This window comes from Chanos chanos, chromosome 13, assembly GCF_902362185.1.
Source record: "Chanos chanos chromosome 13, fChaCha1.1, whole genome shotgun sequence".
Taxonomy (NCBI): domain Eukaryota; kingdom Metazoa; phylum Chordata; class Actinopteri; order Gonorynchiformes; family Chanidae; genus Chanos; species Chanos chanos.
In genome coordinates this window covers 21,954,815-21,973,255 of record NC_044507.1, presented here as the reverse complement: position 1 = coordinate 21,973,255, position 18,441 = coordinate 21,954,815, and the positions used below count along the sequence as shown (strand labels likewise).

The 18,441-nt window shown below is 45.8% G+C and overlaps 1 protein-coding gene across 2 annotated transcripts; it reads right to left on the bottom strand.

The window, feature by feature from the left end:
* Window positions 1-1,956: 1,956 nt before the first annotated feature.
* Window positions 1,957-16,742, bottom strand: crlf3 (cytokine receptor-like factor 3). Of its 2 annotated transcripts, XM_030790013.1 has the most exons (9): window positions 16,661-16,742; window positions 12,447-12,574; window positions 8,716-8,923; window positions 8,005-8,092; window positions 6,919-7,096; window positions 6,402-6,624; window positions 5,099-5,237; window positions 3,180-3,292; window positions 1,957-2,923 (listed from the first exon to the last, which is right to left on the bottom strand). In XM_030790013.1, exons 2-9 carry the CDS (start codon window positions 12,561-12,563, stop codon window positions 2,658-2,660), a joined length of 1,332 nt encoding a protein of 443 aa, XP_030645873.1. In that variant the 5' UTR covers window positions 12,564-12,574; window positions 16,661-16,742; the 3' UTR covers window positions 1,957-2,657. The 2 variants fall into 2 exon arrangements, with proteins under 2 accessions (XP_030645873.1, XP_030645874.1); XM_030790014.1 differs by lacking the exon at window positions 16,661-16,742 and having other exon boundaries at window positions 12,447-12,575.
* Window positions 16,743-18,441: the final 1,699 nt, after the last annotated feature.

The following is an 18,441-nucleotide window of genomic DNA, read 5'->3' as shown; positions in this document are numbered from 1 at the left end:
GTCTGAGAAAACAACAACAACAACAACAGAACTCCACAGCAGGGAAGGGTTTGCCTCTCCCGTTTTCTGTGGGCAGTTCTTCACCCTATATAGTCTTTCATTTCCCCTTTTTTTGTTTTGTTTTTGTTTTTGTTTTTCCTCTCTCTCGTTTTGAGATGGTGTTTTGTTTAGTCGAGAGCCTTTAATCACCCATCGAAAGATATGGAATTATGTACATAAGCTATGAAATGTGGAGCGCGGTTTGTTCGAGGATAAACATTTGTACAAAAGTGTTAGTTTATTACACATGAAGGTGGTTTCTCTCCTGATGTGGAGATGTTCTTTTGGAGTTTGAATTATGTTTACAAACCAAAGGGGTGAATTCACTTCAGCTGTTCCCAGTTCTGTCTGTCTTTCTTCTTTTAGTTGTGAAAATCTTGACTTTGTTAGACCTCTCAACAAGAGTGATAAGTATCAGGGTTTATGTCGTAAGGGAGATTGAAGTTTTTCCTCAACTCTTGCTTTAATTTGCTAAAGCTGTGCACATAGGGAAGACAGGAGCCCGCTGATTTAAAAAACAAACAAAAAAAAAACCTTTTTTTTTCCTTTAGTAGATCTGTGACCAGGCCAATAACTAGCTTGAGCTTTCTGACAACGCTTTTGTCGCTTCACAAAAGACCAGCATCATTTGCACAAGATGTGGTTGCCCAGAGAAAATGGTTAAAAAAAAAAAAGGTATAAAAAAAAGAAAGAAAGAAAAAAATAGTAATAATCACCCATTGACCAGCTTGAAACCAACTTGCTGAGATTGTGAATTTTGTTCTAAAGGAGTTGCTGAAAATTGTTTTCTATTTAAAATAAAGATTTTTTTTTTTTTACTATTGTTAAATGAGTCCCATTGTTTTCTTTCCAGCTATTCCATCAAAAGAAAACAGAAAATAAACCAGTCTGCTATACTGGCCAGTGATGTTCAGAAACCCACAGACATGCTCTCATTTATGCCCTGACTGACCTGTTCTGTGCAGTCAGCCTGGATATCAGAGATGTGACAACTCCAAGGCAATCTGCTGGATCCCTGTCCCTCCTGAAATAACCTGGCCGGTTTTGAAATCCGTGCGCGCTTCAGCATAATGAATCACAGCAATATGCACTGTGTTTTTCTATAACCAGTTTATTGAACAGTTACAATGTGTTGCATTCTTAGCTGCACTAGAGAAAGCACAGACCAAACAGAAGCCGAGGTAAACAGTCACTTAACAGTCAAAGTTTAACAGGAAGGATAAGGTCACATCAGCTTTAACAATTCTGGATTCACAAACAACGTTTCACAAACAGCCTCACAAACATTATCGTCTGCCCTTGTTCAGTTGTTGGTCCAGCTGTGATGAGCTGATCAAGTACCTTTAAGTTCAGATCTTCCTTAACATCACTGGGAACGTTACAGGAGCCCAGTGTGAAAACCACTGGGATATTAGTGAACACGCTGTTTGAGCCGTGTCCCTGAATATGACTTTCATAATAAGAGGACTTTCATTCTGTCCTACCCTGTATTACATCATACCCTTACTTAACACCTTTTCTCTTCCTCCACATTCACCGGTCTCTTTACCGGACTGGCAGACAACTGAGTAGGCAATAGGCAGGCTTAGCCTCCCCGAGAAACAAGCAGCTAAAACAATTAAAAAAAGAGAGAGAACAGAGCAGAGATAAAAGTGAACAGATGACCCATGTGGGGAACATAAGGATTCTAACACGGCGTGTCCTACATGTTCACTGAGCCCTCATACACTGGTCTTTTCATCGTCCCAACTCGAATTTTTTGTTTCTTTTTTTCAAACCAGTTGTTGAGTTATTGGCGCTATGGTGTTTGACCAAGTGGATTGACGAAGCAAAGCTCTTGGTTTTGAAAATATCATTTCAAGTGGGGGTACACTCACGACCCCTGGTGTACCTTGAACACCCCCCCCCCCCCCCCAAATTCTACTTTTATCTCACAACTAAATAAGTCAATAAAATTTTAAGTTTCTTTTTTTTTTTTAAACGCTGGGAGGATTGTCTTAGCAAAAAGGAAAAATAAAGACTAAAATCACATTCAAAACCCCAGGGCAGAAAGCAAAACAGAGAGATCAACAGTTTATTGTGACTAGCTTTGATCTTCTTGTGAGTTCCTCACAGTGGGTCTGTGTGTGTGTGTGTGTGTGTGTGGTAAACCAGACCAGCATGCATCGCTCCCCACACCTGCAGTGCTATAGGAATATGTGTCAGACCTGGGGTTTAAATGTGTCAGAGAACAGGCAGAACTTGGTCCTTTCCACGTGCTGGGAAAGAGGACTGTCATCCTGTGCACTGTGACTTTGAACTGAAGGAGACAACTCTCAGTCCATCGTCCTACTGACCACACCGGTGACCCGAGAACAAAACCCTCATGTGTTCTGTTACACTGGGCTGCTTTAGTGAAGCCAGCCCCATTCTCTGGCAGACCACTGGGGACATACAGAATGAATGTAAACACATGGCAACGTGAACTTTTACATGGACAAAAAAAAAAAAGGAGGTGTATGGTGGGCTTGTCTGAGTTGACGAGACAGATGGAAACACACGGCACTGTCGTTCAGCAGATTCTTTATAACCCTGATTGTCCCTTTTGTTACGGAGTGACTGAAAAAACAAAGCCAGCATCAGAAAACCAATACCTTCCACCCGGGGTACATGAAGGAACAGCCAAAATAGAGACAGTCCACAACCTGATCCAGCAACCAATCAAACACCACTTCCCTGTTCCCTGAACCAATCGTTACCCTAAGCTTGAAGTTGCCCCCGTCACTGGGGTTATTGTTGTTGATAGGAAACATGCTGACCACCTCCATGTCAAAGGTCACGCTGGACCCCACGGATATGCCCGGTAATTGGTTGGTCATCTCTTTTCCGTTGACAAACACAGCACCTGGAAAAGAGAGATCAGATTTCATTTAATCACCTTTAATCCTAAAGTGTGTCAATGTTGAAATCCACAGGCCACTTCTTTAAGGTGATGTGCAATGTGGAATGTTTCTGATGTCTGTAGGTGATTTCTAAAGCTTCACTCATGCACGGATATGAGGACATGAACCCTGTTTCTGCTGCTGCATGCAGAGTTTCTGTGTGTTCTGAGATAATGTGAGATTTTATCAGTGTGGTCTGGCAGGTGTGTGGCACTTTACCATTGGTGGAGATGCAGACAGCCTGATCTCTCTGCAGTGAGTCTGCTCCACTTACGTTGTCAACACACACTCCTAGACTGTCACTTTTATCCATCTGTCCAGCGGCTGAGATCCTAAACACAAACGACAGTTCACAGGTCTAACGGATTAGGAGGGTGATTAAATCTACCGCATTCAGCTCCGGCTGATAAAGAATGATATCGCAAAAGTTACTAAACTTGACACGGCTGTGGCTGCTGTTCTGATGCACTGGGATGTGTATACTCTGATATACTGGAATGTGTATACTCTGATGTACTGGGATGTGTATACTCTGATATACTGGGATGTGTATACTCTGATATACTGGGATGTGTATACTCTGATATACTGGGATGTGTATACTCTGATGTACTGGGATGTGTATACTCTGATGTACTGGGATGTGTATACTCTGATGTACTGGGATGTGTATACTCTGATGTACTGGGATGTGTATACTCTGATGTACTGGGATGTGTATACTCTGATGTACTGGGATGTGTATACTCTGATGTACTGGAATGTGTATACTCTGATGTACTGGGATGTGTATACTCTGATGTACTGGGATGTGTATACTCTGATGTACTGGGATGTGTATACTCTGATATACTGGGATGTATATACTCTGATATACTGAGATGAGTATACTCAGTGGCCAGTTTATTAGGTACCATGGAAACGGATCACTCCTGCAGACAGGGCGAGTCACCGTGTAAAGCATGCATATGAGTATCACTGGATCCAGTTACGGTTCTGAATCTCTGTATGGGTAAAATGAGTGACCTCGGTGAGTCTGAATGTGGTAGCACTGTTGGTATCAGAGTGTACTGGTTCCAGTATCCAAACCCTCTGACCTCCTGGGCTGTTCACCCATAGTAATGCCTTGAGTTTACAGAGAGGATGTGGCTCCAGTGAGCAGGAGACTGACAGCACTGGGCAGCTGAGAGCTGGTCTGATCAATCTGGGTTTCTGGTGCATTCTTGTGATGACAGACACACAAGTCCACTGGCCCATCCAGCCCAGTGTCAGTGGTACAGACTGGTGCTAGCGCTGCCACACCCAGCTGAGCAATGTCTGAACACCACAGCGTGTCTGAACACTGTCGCTGACCATGTGTGTCCCTTTCACGGTTTCAGTTTACTCTTCATTGCACGGACATGTCCAGTCGGATAAAGCACCATGTCACAGAGCATTTACCTCAGTGGCCTGTGCAGTCCACACACCTCAACCCAGTAAAGCATGACTGGGATGAGCAGCAACAGACTGATCACAGTATGAATGGAAACCATCCAGTCAAAAGCAATTAAGTTTCAAGTTTATTTAGAGCCCAATATCACTGTTTACAGTCTCAAAGGGCTTTACATGCCCTCAACACACAAAACAGGACGGCACCCCCTGACTTAATCCTCATGGTGGGCAAGAGAAAACTTCCCAAAAACCCAGGTGTAACAGGAATAACAGGGGAAAATGGGAAAAATCTTGAGAAGGACCACAGAGAGAGGAGACCCCTTCTTGGCCAGACAGGTGTGCAATAGGTGCCGACCCAGCGGGCAATTACAATTGCAAGTAGCACCAGTATGGACCAACATTCCACAGTGGAACTTTGCAGACAATTCTTAGAATTCATGCCCTGGACATTCAGTCTGCACTGAAGGCAAAGACAAGTCCAGCTTCGCGCTAGACAGCTGTACCTAATAAACTGGCCACAAAGAGCATGCTAGGGAAAGAAATTTCTTTAAACGATCTTTGACCAGCTATACATAAAACCTTAGCACTAACAGTAGCTTCTTCATCATGGTAAGCGGCATTTATAATACATAACTCGGCAAACAAAAGCCAAACTTAAAAACAGACAGGAGAGCGGATGGTATAGCACTCAGTGGCTGGGGACTGACTTGAAGGTGAGGGTCTGGCCACAGAAGTATGTCGGGGCGTGTGAGTAGAGCACTCCTGCACGGGCCAGCGAGGCGTCGTTTCGCATGGCGATGTTTCTCCTACTGCTCAGGATATAGCCCTCAACACCAGGAGTCCACTCTGTCAATGTACCAAGATCACAGTTACACACACACACACAGGCAAACACATCAACATCACAGTTACACACACACACACACACACACCACACACACAAACACCACACACACACACACACACACACACACACACACACACACACACAGGCAAACACATCAACATCACAGTTACACACTCACACACATGGTGTGTGTGTGGCTCTGTGAATGGTGTGTGTGTGGCTCTGTGAATGGTGTGTGTGTGGCTCTGTGAATGGTGTGTATGGGGCTCTGTGAATGGTGTGTGTGTGGCTCTGTGAATGGTGTGTGTGTGGGTCTGTGAATGGTGTGTGTGTGGGTCTGTGAATGGTGTGTGTGTGGCTCTGTGAATGGTGTGTGTGTGGCTCTGTGAATGGTGTGTGTGTGTGGCTCTATGAATGGTGTGTGTAGCTCTGTGAATGGTGTGTGTGTGGGTCAGTGAATGGTGTGTGTGTGTGGGTCTGTGAATGGTGTGTGTGTGTGGGTCTGTGAATGGTGTGTTTGTGGCTCTGTGAATGGTGTGTGTGTGTGGCTCTGTGAATGGTGTGTGTGTGTGGCTCTGTGAATGGTGTGTGTGTGTGGCTCTGTGAATGGTGTGTGTGTGTGGCTCTGTGAATGGTGTGTATGGGGCTCTGTGAATGGTGTGTGTGTGGCTCTGTGAATGGTGTGTGTGTGGCTCTGTGAATGGTGTGTATGTGGCTCTGTGAACGGTGTGTGTGGCTCTGTGAATGGTGTGTGTGTGGCTCTGTGAATGGTGTGTGTGTGGCTCTGTGAATGGTGTGTGTGTGAGGCTCTGTGAATGGTGTGTATGTGGCTCTGTGAATGGTGTGTGTGTGGCTCTGTGAATGGTGTGTGTGTGGGTCTGTGAATGGTGTGTGTGTGTGGCTCTGTGAATGGTGTGTGTGTGTGGCTCTGTGAATGGTGTGTATGTGTGGCTCTGTGAATGGTGTGTATGGGGCTCTGTGAATGGTGTGTGTGTGGCTCTGTGAATGGTGTGTGTGTGGGTCTGTGAATGGTGTGTGTGTGGCTCTGTGAATGGTGTGTGTTTGTGATTCTGTGAATGGTGTGTGTGTGGCTCTGTGAATGGTGTGTGTGTGGCTCTGTGAATGGTGTGTGTGTGGGTCTGTGAATGGTGTGTGTGCTGTACCGTGGGGGGCCAGGGTGGTATAGCCCGTCTGAGGGACGCTCCAGGGGCTCCACTCCGTGCGCCCCTCCCCTCTGGCGCACACACGGAACTGGTGGTCAGTGTGGGGGTCCAGGTGTAGCACCAGGAACTCGGTGTCCTTGCCGATGTAGACGTCCTCGTACTGGGTGGAGTTACAGCGGCGGTACTGCAGCCGGTAGTCCTGTGGAGTGAAGTCGTCATCCACCTAAAGAACACCACCAATCACAGTCATAAACCATCTCTACTGCAGCCAGACAGGGAACAAAGCATCACTGCACACAGCGAGAGTTAAGACTGGACACGTCTACAAAACAACAACAACAACAACAACAACAATGACACATCAGATCTGATTCATTCATTTAGTTTATGCCATGAGGAGGTATCTTTGAGAAACTTTCCTTAGGGTTTTTTTTTTAGTTTAGTCTGTCCTGTGTTTCCAGCGGTGTGATACTGTGGTAGGTGTAGACTGGGCATGTGTCAGTGAGGCAGGGCTAACCTTGCACCAGCGAACCAGCACACTCCCTGGCCTCTCCGTCAGCTCCTCAATCTGCACGGGTGGATGTGAGGCCACGCTGGCGTGACGCGCTACACGATCACGCATCACATGCAGCAGAGAGTCATCCAGCTGCGCAGACAAACACGGCACATCCACCAACGCAGGTACCTCAGGCAGACTGACACACACACACACACACACAGACACACACACACAGACACACGCACGTACAAACACGCACACACACATACACACGCACGTACAAACACGTACACGCACACACGTACAAACATGCACACACACACGCACACGTACAAAAACACGCCCACGCAAACACGTGCACACACACACACACACACACAAACACGCACACACACAAACACATCAAAAATGATGAAATGTGCATGTGCAAGACTACATCTTTACCTCAAAAAAAATGCCATTCAAAAAATGAATGAATTCCAGTAATCATCTCACAGTCATTTCATGTGCCATTAAAGTAAATCTTTCTACGGTGCCAGCAGGGCAGGACTGCAGTCTTAATGCTCTAAGCAGGATTACATGTGCCTAACACAGTCAAGATGAGTCAAGATTAACCCAGTCAAGACGAGTACAACATTTGACTGCAGTAACTTCATGATTCTGGTCAAAAAAAAAAAAACCCCAACACAAAACCAGTGAGACAAAAATGAAAGCTGTCAGTAGGACAGCTCGTCTGTCGCTGAGCTGATGAGTCCAGTTCCTTCCTTGGGTCATTTCCAGTCGCTCCTGTCACACCAGTACTGTCCACACCAGTGTCTGCAGACACACAGACCCCATAGGGTCTCCACAGGACCTCAGACACAGACAGTACTGACTCTAAGACGTAAGATTCCCCTCAGTACGGGACATCAGCCTTGGCTACGGGGACCCTTTTAAAGACCATAGTGACTGCATTAAAAGCTCTCTTTGCTTTACTAACTGTGAAGAGCTCTGAGCCGGAATGCCCATGAAAAGACCGTGTTTTACGCGTGCTGCATCGGGCACTGAAGCACACGGGCCAGTGTCGATGACGTGATCGTGATCGTGCAGACATTTGGCTCTCACCTGTCGAGTTGGATCTGAAGGGCTTTCTTTGTGAAGCTGCCTAGCTTGTCCTCTTTCTCACTGACCCCACATCGAATGGCAGCCTCTCCTGTAGACACAGCAGGGAGGCAAGAACAACACTAGTTAGCCAGACAGAGTAACAGCCTCCGGGTTAAACAAACATACAAACCTGATGGTTAACGATCACAAACTACTTAACCCTGCAGGGGGAGGTCTAGCCAATCTGTCAGCGGAACACTACAGATTTAGTTTTGGCTAAAGTTCAAATGACGGCTCTTGTTACTGGAGATCAAATTCCTGGGTGCATTGTGAAAGTGGCGGCATGCTGCCCAACCCAACACTGATCCAAAGACAGATTCATCATAAAAGAGCGACAAGTCTAACCCACACTGAACATTCAGCGTGGCGTTTGGCATGCGATCGGCGCGGCGTCCTGGTGGAAACGCTCTTAAAACCTGACTGCGGCTCAGCAGAGGAGACACTCCCCTCTTTTCTACTGTCCATTTCCCGTCTGTCAGGAAGCCTTCCGCTCTGTTACCTTTTTTAAACCAGCCTCTACGTGTTTGTATAGGTCTGCTGATAAGATGCTGGTATCCATTGAGCTTGTGGACAGACATGGGTGTTTTAGAGTGATTAAGAACCATAAGGAACCATAGGGAGGTGGTGGTGAGAGCCAGAGCTCTCTGTCTGGCGGCGGTCTGGAGCTCTAACCTTCCCGGAGCAGCTCGTCGGCCGTGCTGATTCCGTGCTCGATCAGTTTCTGGCAGTCGTCCAGAGGGCTCACGCTGTCCTGCTCGATCTCGTCCACCTCCTGCAGCAGGCCGCTGAGACGATCCGCCAGGAGGCGATTCACGGCCGTCTGCAGCTCCTGGAAGTGACGACGCAGGGCCTCCCGCGTCTGACTGGCGCTGCCCCGAACCTGTGCCAACGACACACAGACCCATCAGCACGCGGGGGAGGGTTTAAACACACACCACAGGACAGGGGAACATGTATGGTCGAGATCGAGTCGCGGAAAAAGAGGAGACAGGACACTGTGTAATGACAGAGAAGAGCCCATAGGAGAGAGAGAAAAACAGCCTCAAACCTTAGGAAACACTCAACGACACGGCAAATGTAATGACCGTAAATTTTGGTTCTTATAAAAAATGTTTTAAATTGGTTCGCCTGCCAAAAATATATAAAGCCAAATAAGCATTATGTCTGTTGTGGGGGGTGGTTTTCATCCCAGGGTTTACACAGGGTTATGGTTTAATTTTCCTAACAGTCACAGATGTCTTATGCCACTCTGACACAAACATGACTGTTCTCAGAGTGTGCGTGTCAGTGAAAGAGGAAGTGGTGTGTGTGTGTTTAGTGGCATCTCACTCTCAACAGCAGGCACATTTTAGACAAGCCACCGTTCAATTTCACTTAAGTGGGGCGCTGAGTGACAGGAAGCATGCTGGTTTTCACTCTGAGAAAAAAAAAAAGAACGAAAGAAAGAAAGAGAAAAGAAAACTCACTTCCTCTTGTGAAGCCAGCAGCAGCAAGACAAAGACTGCAGTTTTAACAGCCATTTCAGTCAAATGTGCGAGCGGCACACGGAAGCTAAGGCCAGCAGGACTCTAAACACACATAATTATCTGTTTCTACCGCTGGAATGACAAGCACTAAAGTCCAAACCATCTCTGCCCCACTGCACACTTTACATTTACCTTCCACATAAGTGTGTAAGAGCACAGAGGACGTGTAAGTGAGTTTTCTGTGAGGGAGAGGCCATGTCAGGAGTGCTGGGTGGAGTTCAGGGCAGTAAAGCAAACCAGGAGACCAGGACCAGTATTACTGACATCATTAACACACACACACACACACACATATGACTGGTCATGTTTAAAACAGAGGCAGTGAAATTCTCTGAATTTCTAATGTCACGTCTGTGGCATGAGGACCCTCAAGCAAGCATGCACAGACATGCACAACACAGACACACACACACACATCCCCAGCTAATCCACAGAGCCTACGTAAGCAGTGCATGTAGAGACGAGAGACCAGGCTCCATCAGCCCGGAAACAGAGAGACAGAGTCTGATATAAGCAGATAAACAGACAAGACAAAAGAAGTCTAAACCTGCACAATGCTGTTTATCAGGGCCCTGGAAAACTCTCTGGCCTTGCTTTCTTTAGACATGTCACAGGAAATGCTTCTTCCAACAGACGTGGGCATCTGCTAGCAGCTCTTCTCCTTATCATAATCAGCACTCTCCTGTAGTCATTCGTCCTAACACTGCTGTCCGTGACAATGAATCTGCTGTTGTGTGTGCGGGTGAGGGGCCGGGCTGGGGTTTGTCTGTGGGTCACGTTAGGAGACAAACGGAGACACTGGATGTTTTGACTCCTCACTCTTCCCTGCGTAATGGGCAGCCAACCAAGTGTGCGGAAACCTCCACATAGACTACACCCACCCACAGACACACACACACACACAGACACACACACACAGGCACAGGCATGCCAAAAGGGTGACCGGAGCTGATACTCCCTATCTGTGTCAAATACTAGCAGGCTGGACTGTGCAGTATAGTGTGTGTGTGTGTGTGTGTGTGTGTGTCTCAGAGGACCTGCAGCAGCTGGGAAAGAAGTTGGAGAGAGAGGAAGAGAGGAAGTGGACGAGGAACTCTGACTCGGCAGCATGGGTGAGTATGAGACAACAGAAAAGTGTGTGTGTATGTGTGTGTGCGTGTTTGTCGACGAGATGTCAGATGGAGGCACATATGTGCTCACAGACAAACAGACGGACACGCGGTGAGTCTCAGACCAGCCAGGGTGGGGTGAGGGGGGGCTGTTAAAAGGTCATCTGTCGAAACCTGGAGCATCTCACGGTGAGGAGAACGTGTGTGTGTGTGTGTGTGTATGTGTGTGTGTGTGTGTGAGGGAGAGATATGTCGCTTTATCTTCTGTCCCCAAAGAAGAGCAGGAAATAACAGCATTGTTTACGAACTCTGGCTGTGGGGGTGAGGGGAGGAAGCTGGGGAGAATGCCAGACTCTTACAAACAGTGGCCTCACGTTGTGCAGTGAGCTGCCGAAAGTCAGGATGAATCAGCTCCTGTTTGAGTTTAAATACAGGTCTAACGATACTGAGTTCACCTACAGGTCTAACGATACTGAGTTCACCTACAGGTCTAACGATACTGAGTTTACATACAGGTCTAACGATACTGAGTTTACATACAGGTCTAACGATACTGAGTTTACATACAGGTCTAACGATACTGAGTTCACCTACAGGTCTAACGATACTGAGTTTACATACAGTTCTAACGATACTGAGTTTAAATACAGGTCTAGCGATACTGAGTTCACCTACAGGTCTAACGATACTGAGTTTAAATACAGGTCTAACGGTACTGAGTTCACCTACAGGTCTAACGATACTGAGTTTACATACAGGTCTAACGATACTGAGCTTAAATACAGGTCTAACGATACTGAGTTCACCTACAGGTCTAACGATACTGAGTTTACATACAGGTCTAACGGTACTGAGTTTACATACAGGTCTAACGGTACTGAGTTTACATACAGGTCTAACGGTACTGAGTTTACATACAGGTCTAACGATACTGAGTTCACCTACAGGTCTAACGATACTGAGTTTACATACAGGTCTAACGGTGCTGAGTTTACATACAGGTCTAACGATACTGAGTTCACCTACAGGTCTAACGATACTGAGTTCACCTACAGGTCTAACGATACTGAGTTTTCCTACAGGTCTAACAGTGCTTCGGACATTCTCTCACCAACTCATCCATCCACCTAGACTTATCCCTGCAGTCCTGTAGTGTGGGCTAAAGCCTACCCCCTACGCAAAATTCCCATATGTCTCTGTTATACTTGAGAACGGTGGTTTACTGGTACACACCAATCACTTTTTTTTACAGTCCAGGATGTGGACTTTTCATAGTGAATTACATTTGTAAAGCCTTTAAAAAACACCACTTTGCATGAGAAAAGGAATGTGCTAGACTTTTCTGGTTTTATCTTTTTTGTCATCTGGCAGGTTGATTTTAATTAACCCACAAGGTCATGTTGTCCTGTGCTTTGTTAACACCTCTCTCTGTCTCTGATGTCATTGTGGATTAGTGAATGTGAAGCTGTGAGAGTATGAGTGTGTGTGTGTAAGAGTGTGTGTTTTAGAGAGAGTGTGTGTGTGTGTATGAGTGTGTGTGTAAGAGCGTGTGCGTAAGAGCGTGTGTGTAAGAGAGTGTGTTTTAGAGAATGTGTGTGTGTGTGTGTGTGTGTGTGTGTGTGTGTGTGTGTGTGTGTGTGTGTGTGTGTGTATGAGTGTGTGTGTAAGAGCGTGTGTGTAAGAGCGTGTGTTTTAGAGAGTGTGTGTTTTAGAGAGTGTGTGTGTATGTGTGTGGGTGTGAGTGTGTTGATACAGTAGCAGTGTGTACCTGCTTGCGGGCCTGGCTGAGTCCATGTAATCTCTGTTGTAATTCACTCCTGTAGTTCTGCGCTGCCTCTATGCTCTCCTTGGCTTCCTGCAGCAAGGCCTCCGTCTCTATAGACATGCTCCTGGCCCCTGTCAAACCAACACACATCCAGTCAGTGACAGAGAAGGCTGTTCCCTAGCCCCTGTCAAACCAACACACACCCAGTCAGTGACAGAGAAGGCTGTTCCCTAGCTCCTGTCAAACCAACACACATCCAGTCAGTGACAGAGAAGGCTGTTCCCTAGCCCCTGTCAAACCAACACACACCCAGTCAGTGACAGAGAAGGCTGTTCCCTAGCCCCTGTCAAACCAACACACATCCAGTCAGTGACAGAGAAGGCTGTTCCCTAGCCCCTGTCAAACCAACACACACCCAGTCAGTGACAGAGAAGGCTGTTCCCTAGCCCCTGTCAAACCAACACACACCCAGTCAGTGACAGAGAAGGCTGTTCCCTAGCCCCTGTCAAACCAACACACATCCAGTCAGTGACAGAGAAGGCTGTTCCCTAGCCCCTGTCAAACCAACACACACCCAGTCAGTGACAGAGAAGGCTGTTCCCTAGCCCCTGTCAAACCAACACACACCCAGTCAGTGACAGAGAAGGCTGTTCCCTAGCCCCTGTCAAACCAACACACACCCAGTCAGTGACAGAGAAGGCTGTTCCCTAGCCCCTGTCAAACCAACACACACCCAGTCAGTGACAGAGAAGGCTGTTCTCTAGTCCCTGTCAAACCAACACACATCCAGTCAGTGACAGAGAAGGCTGTTCCCTAGTCCCTGTCAAACCAACACACATCCAGTCAGTGACAGAGAAGGCTGTTCCCTAGCCCCTGTCAAACCAACACACATCCAGTCAGTGACAGAGAAGGCTGTTCCCTAGCCCCTGTCAAACCAACACACATCCAGTCAGTGACAGAGAAGGCTGTTCCCTAGCCCCTGTCAAACCAACACACATCCAGTCAGTGACAGAGAAGGCTGTTCCCTAGCCCCTGTCAAACCAACACACACCCAGTCAGTGACAGAGAAGGCTGTTCCCTAGTCCCTGTCAAACCAACACACATCCAGTCAGTGACAGAGAAGGCTGTTCCCTAGCCCCTGTCAAACCAACACACATCCAGTCAGTGACAGAGAAGGCTGTTCCCTAGCCCCTGTCAAACCAACACACATCCAGTCAGTGACAGAGAAGGCTGTTCCCTAGCCCCTGTCAAACCAACACACACCCAGTCAGTGACAGAGAAGGCTGTTCCCTAGCCCCTGTCAAACCAACACACACCCAGTCAGTGACAGAGAAGGCTGTTCCCTAGTCCCTGTCAAACCAACACACACTCAACACTCTTGGGTGAACTTTAACATTCTTCTTCAAAAAAAAAAGTTTATGATGCTGGACCCACTGGTCTAACAGTAATAATAAGAATAGATTTCTTTGAGGAACTAAAAACATGTCATAAGCATTAAGCTCCTTCTCTCAAAACCTGAACTGAGTACAGCTCTGAGTCAAGGAGAAACTGTAATCTTTAACCTTTTCCTGTCTGTAACAGACTGTCTCCGGTTAAGTTCCTTTAAGAACTGAAAACAGACCAGATGTCAAGACAAAATTTTAACACACAAAATCTTATCAGCGGATGTTTGTCAATGTTTTGTCTTTGGCTTACCGTTGGGCCTGACCGTTACAGTTATGACTAAACTACACTCAGCGAAATCAGGATCTTCAGATGGGACACGTCATTTTCAAGTGTGGGACACAGTTACCTTGACAAACCACAAGACATCTTCTGTCGCAAGCGCAAAAAAGAAAAAACCTAAGGGGAACTCCTCTCACGTAACTCTGGTTCAACATTTCACTTTCCAAAGAAAATCTCTATTCCAACTAGGCTATTCATACCCTTAGAATCTTACACTAGTTGACCACTTGCCTGCTTCAATGGACGTTGTGTCTCTGACACTTTGAATGACTTATCCCTGTACTCTTGTGTTTATCAGGCTTTGCTGTACATCACAGCAGAGAGAAAACAGAGCGTTAAGTAGCTGATTCATAATGCATAAACATAATGCATAAACATAATGCATAAGGCCCTCACAGTGTGAGCTCCTGTAGCCACAGCAGGAGTGTTTGTGTGACCCCGTGTCACCGTCAAGGCAGGAGCTCTCTTTCTCTTGTTTTTCATCTGCGTGGGAAAGTGGGACACAAAGACAGTTCTAGAAAATGTCACACATTCCTTATTGTCAGAGGGTGGATCAGTCCAGCGGAACAGCGGCACAAAAAGAAAACGATTACGTAGGTAACAGATGCTCTTCAGTCAAACTACGGATCAACAGAAGAAGCTGATTTATCCATGATCTTAACCGGTCAGGTTACAGGATACCGTTCCAACTTACCGAAAACGACTGCGCTAAACCGCTGATTACTATACTTTCACCTAAAAGAAAACCCCTCGTACACCACACTAAAAGTTCACTGTGACATTCTTCAAAATGATTCTTTGTTTTGCCTCAAAATATTGAGCGAATGGTCAAGGCAGAATCCCAGGGGCCTAACAGCGAAAGTCTAGGGGCGGCAGCAGTGAGGGGTAGGTGGGGCACCTTCCTAAAAAGGCAAAACTGTTCCCTGCTCTGCCGTGCAGCGCTGCTGCATGCAGTTTCACTCCGTCACCCTCTCTTATACCACAAAACAGCACCAGGCCCCCCTGACGGAGGAGCAGAACTCCCCACCTGGAATGAAACACAAGGGTTTGCTGTTGCCAGAGGAGCCCTGGTGCACTGGGAGAGAGCGCTGTTGGAAGCTGGTTTGCATGTGAACTGGAATACAGGTGGATCGTCAGCTCAGCTCTTTCAGGGTATTCATTATGCTCATTATACACAGAACCGGTTGGCCTTTCAATCATTGTACAGCACAGGAAACCAGGCTGCCGGAGCTATTCAGTGTCCTTTAAACTATTAAAACCTGAGTGGAACACAGAAACAGCAGCAATTCAGAGAGTAGACAGGCATTGTCCAACTGTGATCAAGGGAGGAAAACACACACACACACACACACACACATAATTATTTTGCTTGTACAGTCAGTGGTCAAAGACACTTGTCTAGCCAAACACAGCTGGCTGTTCGAGTATTTATCACAACTCTAAAACTGAGAAGAGCCCCATAGCACCCCCCCTCTCCAAAAAAGGGGCGTTCTTGGACTTTATTGAATTCCAATCATACCAACCAAAGCCAACAAATAGTAATCAAGGGACAGAATTAAGACAAGCAATTACACTGTCGGTCGCTTGGCCAGTGAAGCTTTTAACCTCAATCTGACGGAATGAGCGTGCCGTACGCAGCCGGCCGAATCTCAGGGATGATCCTGACCTAGATTCAGGGGGCAAAGGGTCCCTGCCAAAAGAGACAGAGTATGGAATTCCTGCTCAAGCTGTTTTTTAGTTTCTGATCAGTGAGGAGCCTACCTCTTATTCCGGCTCATTTCTACACCCTAAACAGTCATAACACCCCACCCCAAGTCTTAACCGACAAGGTTTAAATGACAGGACCATACTCTCATTCGAATGTACCTCGGAATTGTAACAAGTTTATGACACAAAAAAAGGAGGGGGGGGGGGGGGGGGGGGGGAAGCTCCCACCAAAAGGGCTGTTTCATTACATAACAATACATATGCAATAAATTTGATCTCATAAATGTGTAGAACCGTATGCTAAAGAGAGTGCTCTCTAAAATTATCAGCGGTGTGGTAACATTCATCTGATGTACAGACTGGTCGCTGACAATGGCGACTGTATCTTAAGATAACAGTAAACACAGAGGCAGCGGCCCGGCAAACAACTTGCACAACACTGTGCATGTCCACACTCGCTCAAAATGAAAAAAGAGAAAAAAAAATAACTTCCGTAACTCGGTGGAACATTTCATCTGTCTTCAAATAACGGCACTCCTAATGGTTCAATTAAAGCATAGATCACACGAAAGTTTCGCTGACTTTAAAAGGCAGGAATAAGAAGACATAAAATTTCACATTAGTTAAAGCTAAAAGAATCCTTATAGCTGAGTCGAACCCAGTCATTATCACTTTCCAAGATATATGGGCGCTTCCAATTCCAAATGCTTTAAAACGAACAGCAACGGTTTCAAGAATTTCGACGATATTACAAGATGATATTTTTCAGAGAGATGTAATTTTACCTGGACCGAAGTTATTCTCTTCTCATGCTAGCTTGTACTCTCCTGCTGCTCCGTTGACGCCTCGACCGAGGCATTGAAGTTGCTTCTTTGCTGCAGAGTATAAATTTTCTCTTTGATAACCAACCGATGTCCAATCCCAAGCCAATGTATTGTGTTTTTTGTTGTATACTCATATTTCCAGCCAATCATCTACTTAAATTCTCTTCTAGTCCCGCCTTAAATTTGCCTCCGTATCTGAACAGAAGGCATAGCGTACCTTCCAACGGGAGGGACTACTTCCCCAAAGCAACCATATGCGTCATAGATTAGCATAGTGTTTTTTTCTTCCTTATCAAAATAGAGGTCCTTAACATTTATTCACGAAAAAATGGAGCAGTCATAACGAAGCTTCAGAAGTTTACAGAACAATTGGCCTAATATGACTAGGTCATAAAAGAGAGCGATTCATGAGATATCCAACGTACATGCCAATAGAAACAAGCAGTTCACATAGTAAAAAAAAACTGTCACCAAAAAAATCGTACGGCAGTTTATACTCATGATAATTTGAACAGGTACGCCTCTAGCAGTCAGGGGGAAATTTTGAACGTGTTAAATTCACTACCACAGTAACTCCACTGCATCTCCGCTGCAATATCAACGGTAACCAGTAGAGGGCCCTACATCTTACAAAATATTTCAGTTCTACTTTCTCAGTGAACGAAAAAACAGCCATTCAAAAAAATTGCCACGAGATGTCGGTAAATCTCTTCAGTGTATTCTTTTACTATTGGATGACTGTACGATCATAATAATCACGTATACATGTGCGTGGTATAACGTGGTTTGTATTGTTAATATCTGAAAAGTTACGCTGACAGCGACAGCAACAGCAGCAATCAAATCACATCCTATTAAATACAGATTTAAAGTTCAGGGAAGTGAGCACTGACTATAGACAACAATTAACCGTTTGTTTTCTAAAGGAACCTTTGGCCACTGGTAATGTCACAGCAAGCTTTTGCACAGATCGATTTAACTGACAGTGCTCTAATTTTCTCCCTTCTCTAAAATAAACCGCGCTCTCCCCAGCAGACTGAAAATCTAGGTCTTGGAATGTCAGCTGACAGACTGAAAAAGAGTTAAGTCACGTCTCAGTGTCAGCATGACGACACAGGCCGTTGCCTGAGGTGAAACAGTCACGCAGTTTACTAACACTAATGTTTAATGTATACCTATGAAATACAACTGCGGGCTTAACATGGATGTAACTCTCTTTGTGCTAATATGGGTCATGGGTCATGGGTCCTTGACCTACAGAGCGAGGTCCTGATGAACCTAGACTGAGAGAATAACTGAGTAGATTAAAAACACCATTCCACAGCAAACGAGGCAATACATATGTCCAAATAGGAACAGAGCAGTCTGTTGAGAATGGTTTTAATCACCTTTGAGAAAAAAAACAAAACAAAAAACAAAAACAAACCAGAGAGTCTCTCACATAAAACATATTTGCTGTGTAATGGTGTGCTGAAATGTGTTTGGCATCACATGCCATAAATCAGTTCATACGTGTTTGCTTGTAGTGCCTGTGTAATTAAGCAGTGGTCAGTGTCATTGGTCAATATTATTACAATATAACTACGACCTGACAGCTGCTGCTTAGGCATTTTTAGTAAACTATAGGAATACGCCATGGGTAAACTGTTAACAATATAAAACGACCAATGTAATGTTGTACAGACCTGGATAATACAGCAACATGTATAGCCAAGTATTTTTTTAAAAAATCATTAAAAACA

Coding starts and splice junctions, on each gene's coding strand:
- crlf3 (XM_030790013.1), bottom strand. CDS start 12,563: ATGTCTATAGAGACGGAGGCCTTGCTGCAGGAAGCCAAGGAGAGCATA. Junction 8,924..12,446: donor TCAGCCAGGCCCGCAAGCAG/GTACACACTGCT, acceptor TCGTTGGCACAG/GTTCGGGGCAGCGCCAGTCA. Junction 8,093..8,715: donor CGACGAGCTGCTCCGGGAAG/GTTAGAGCTCCA, acceptor CTGTGTCTACAG/GAGAGGCTGCCATTCGATGT.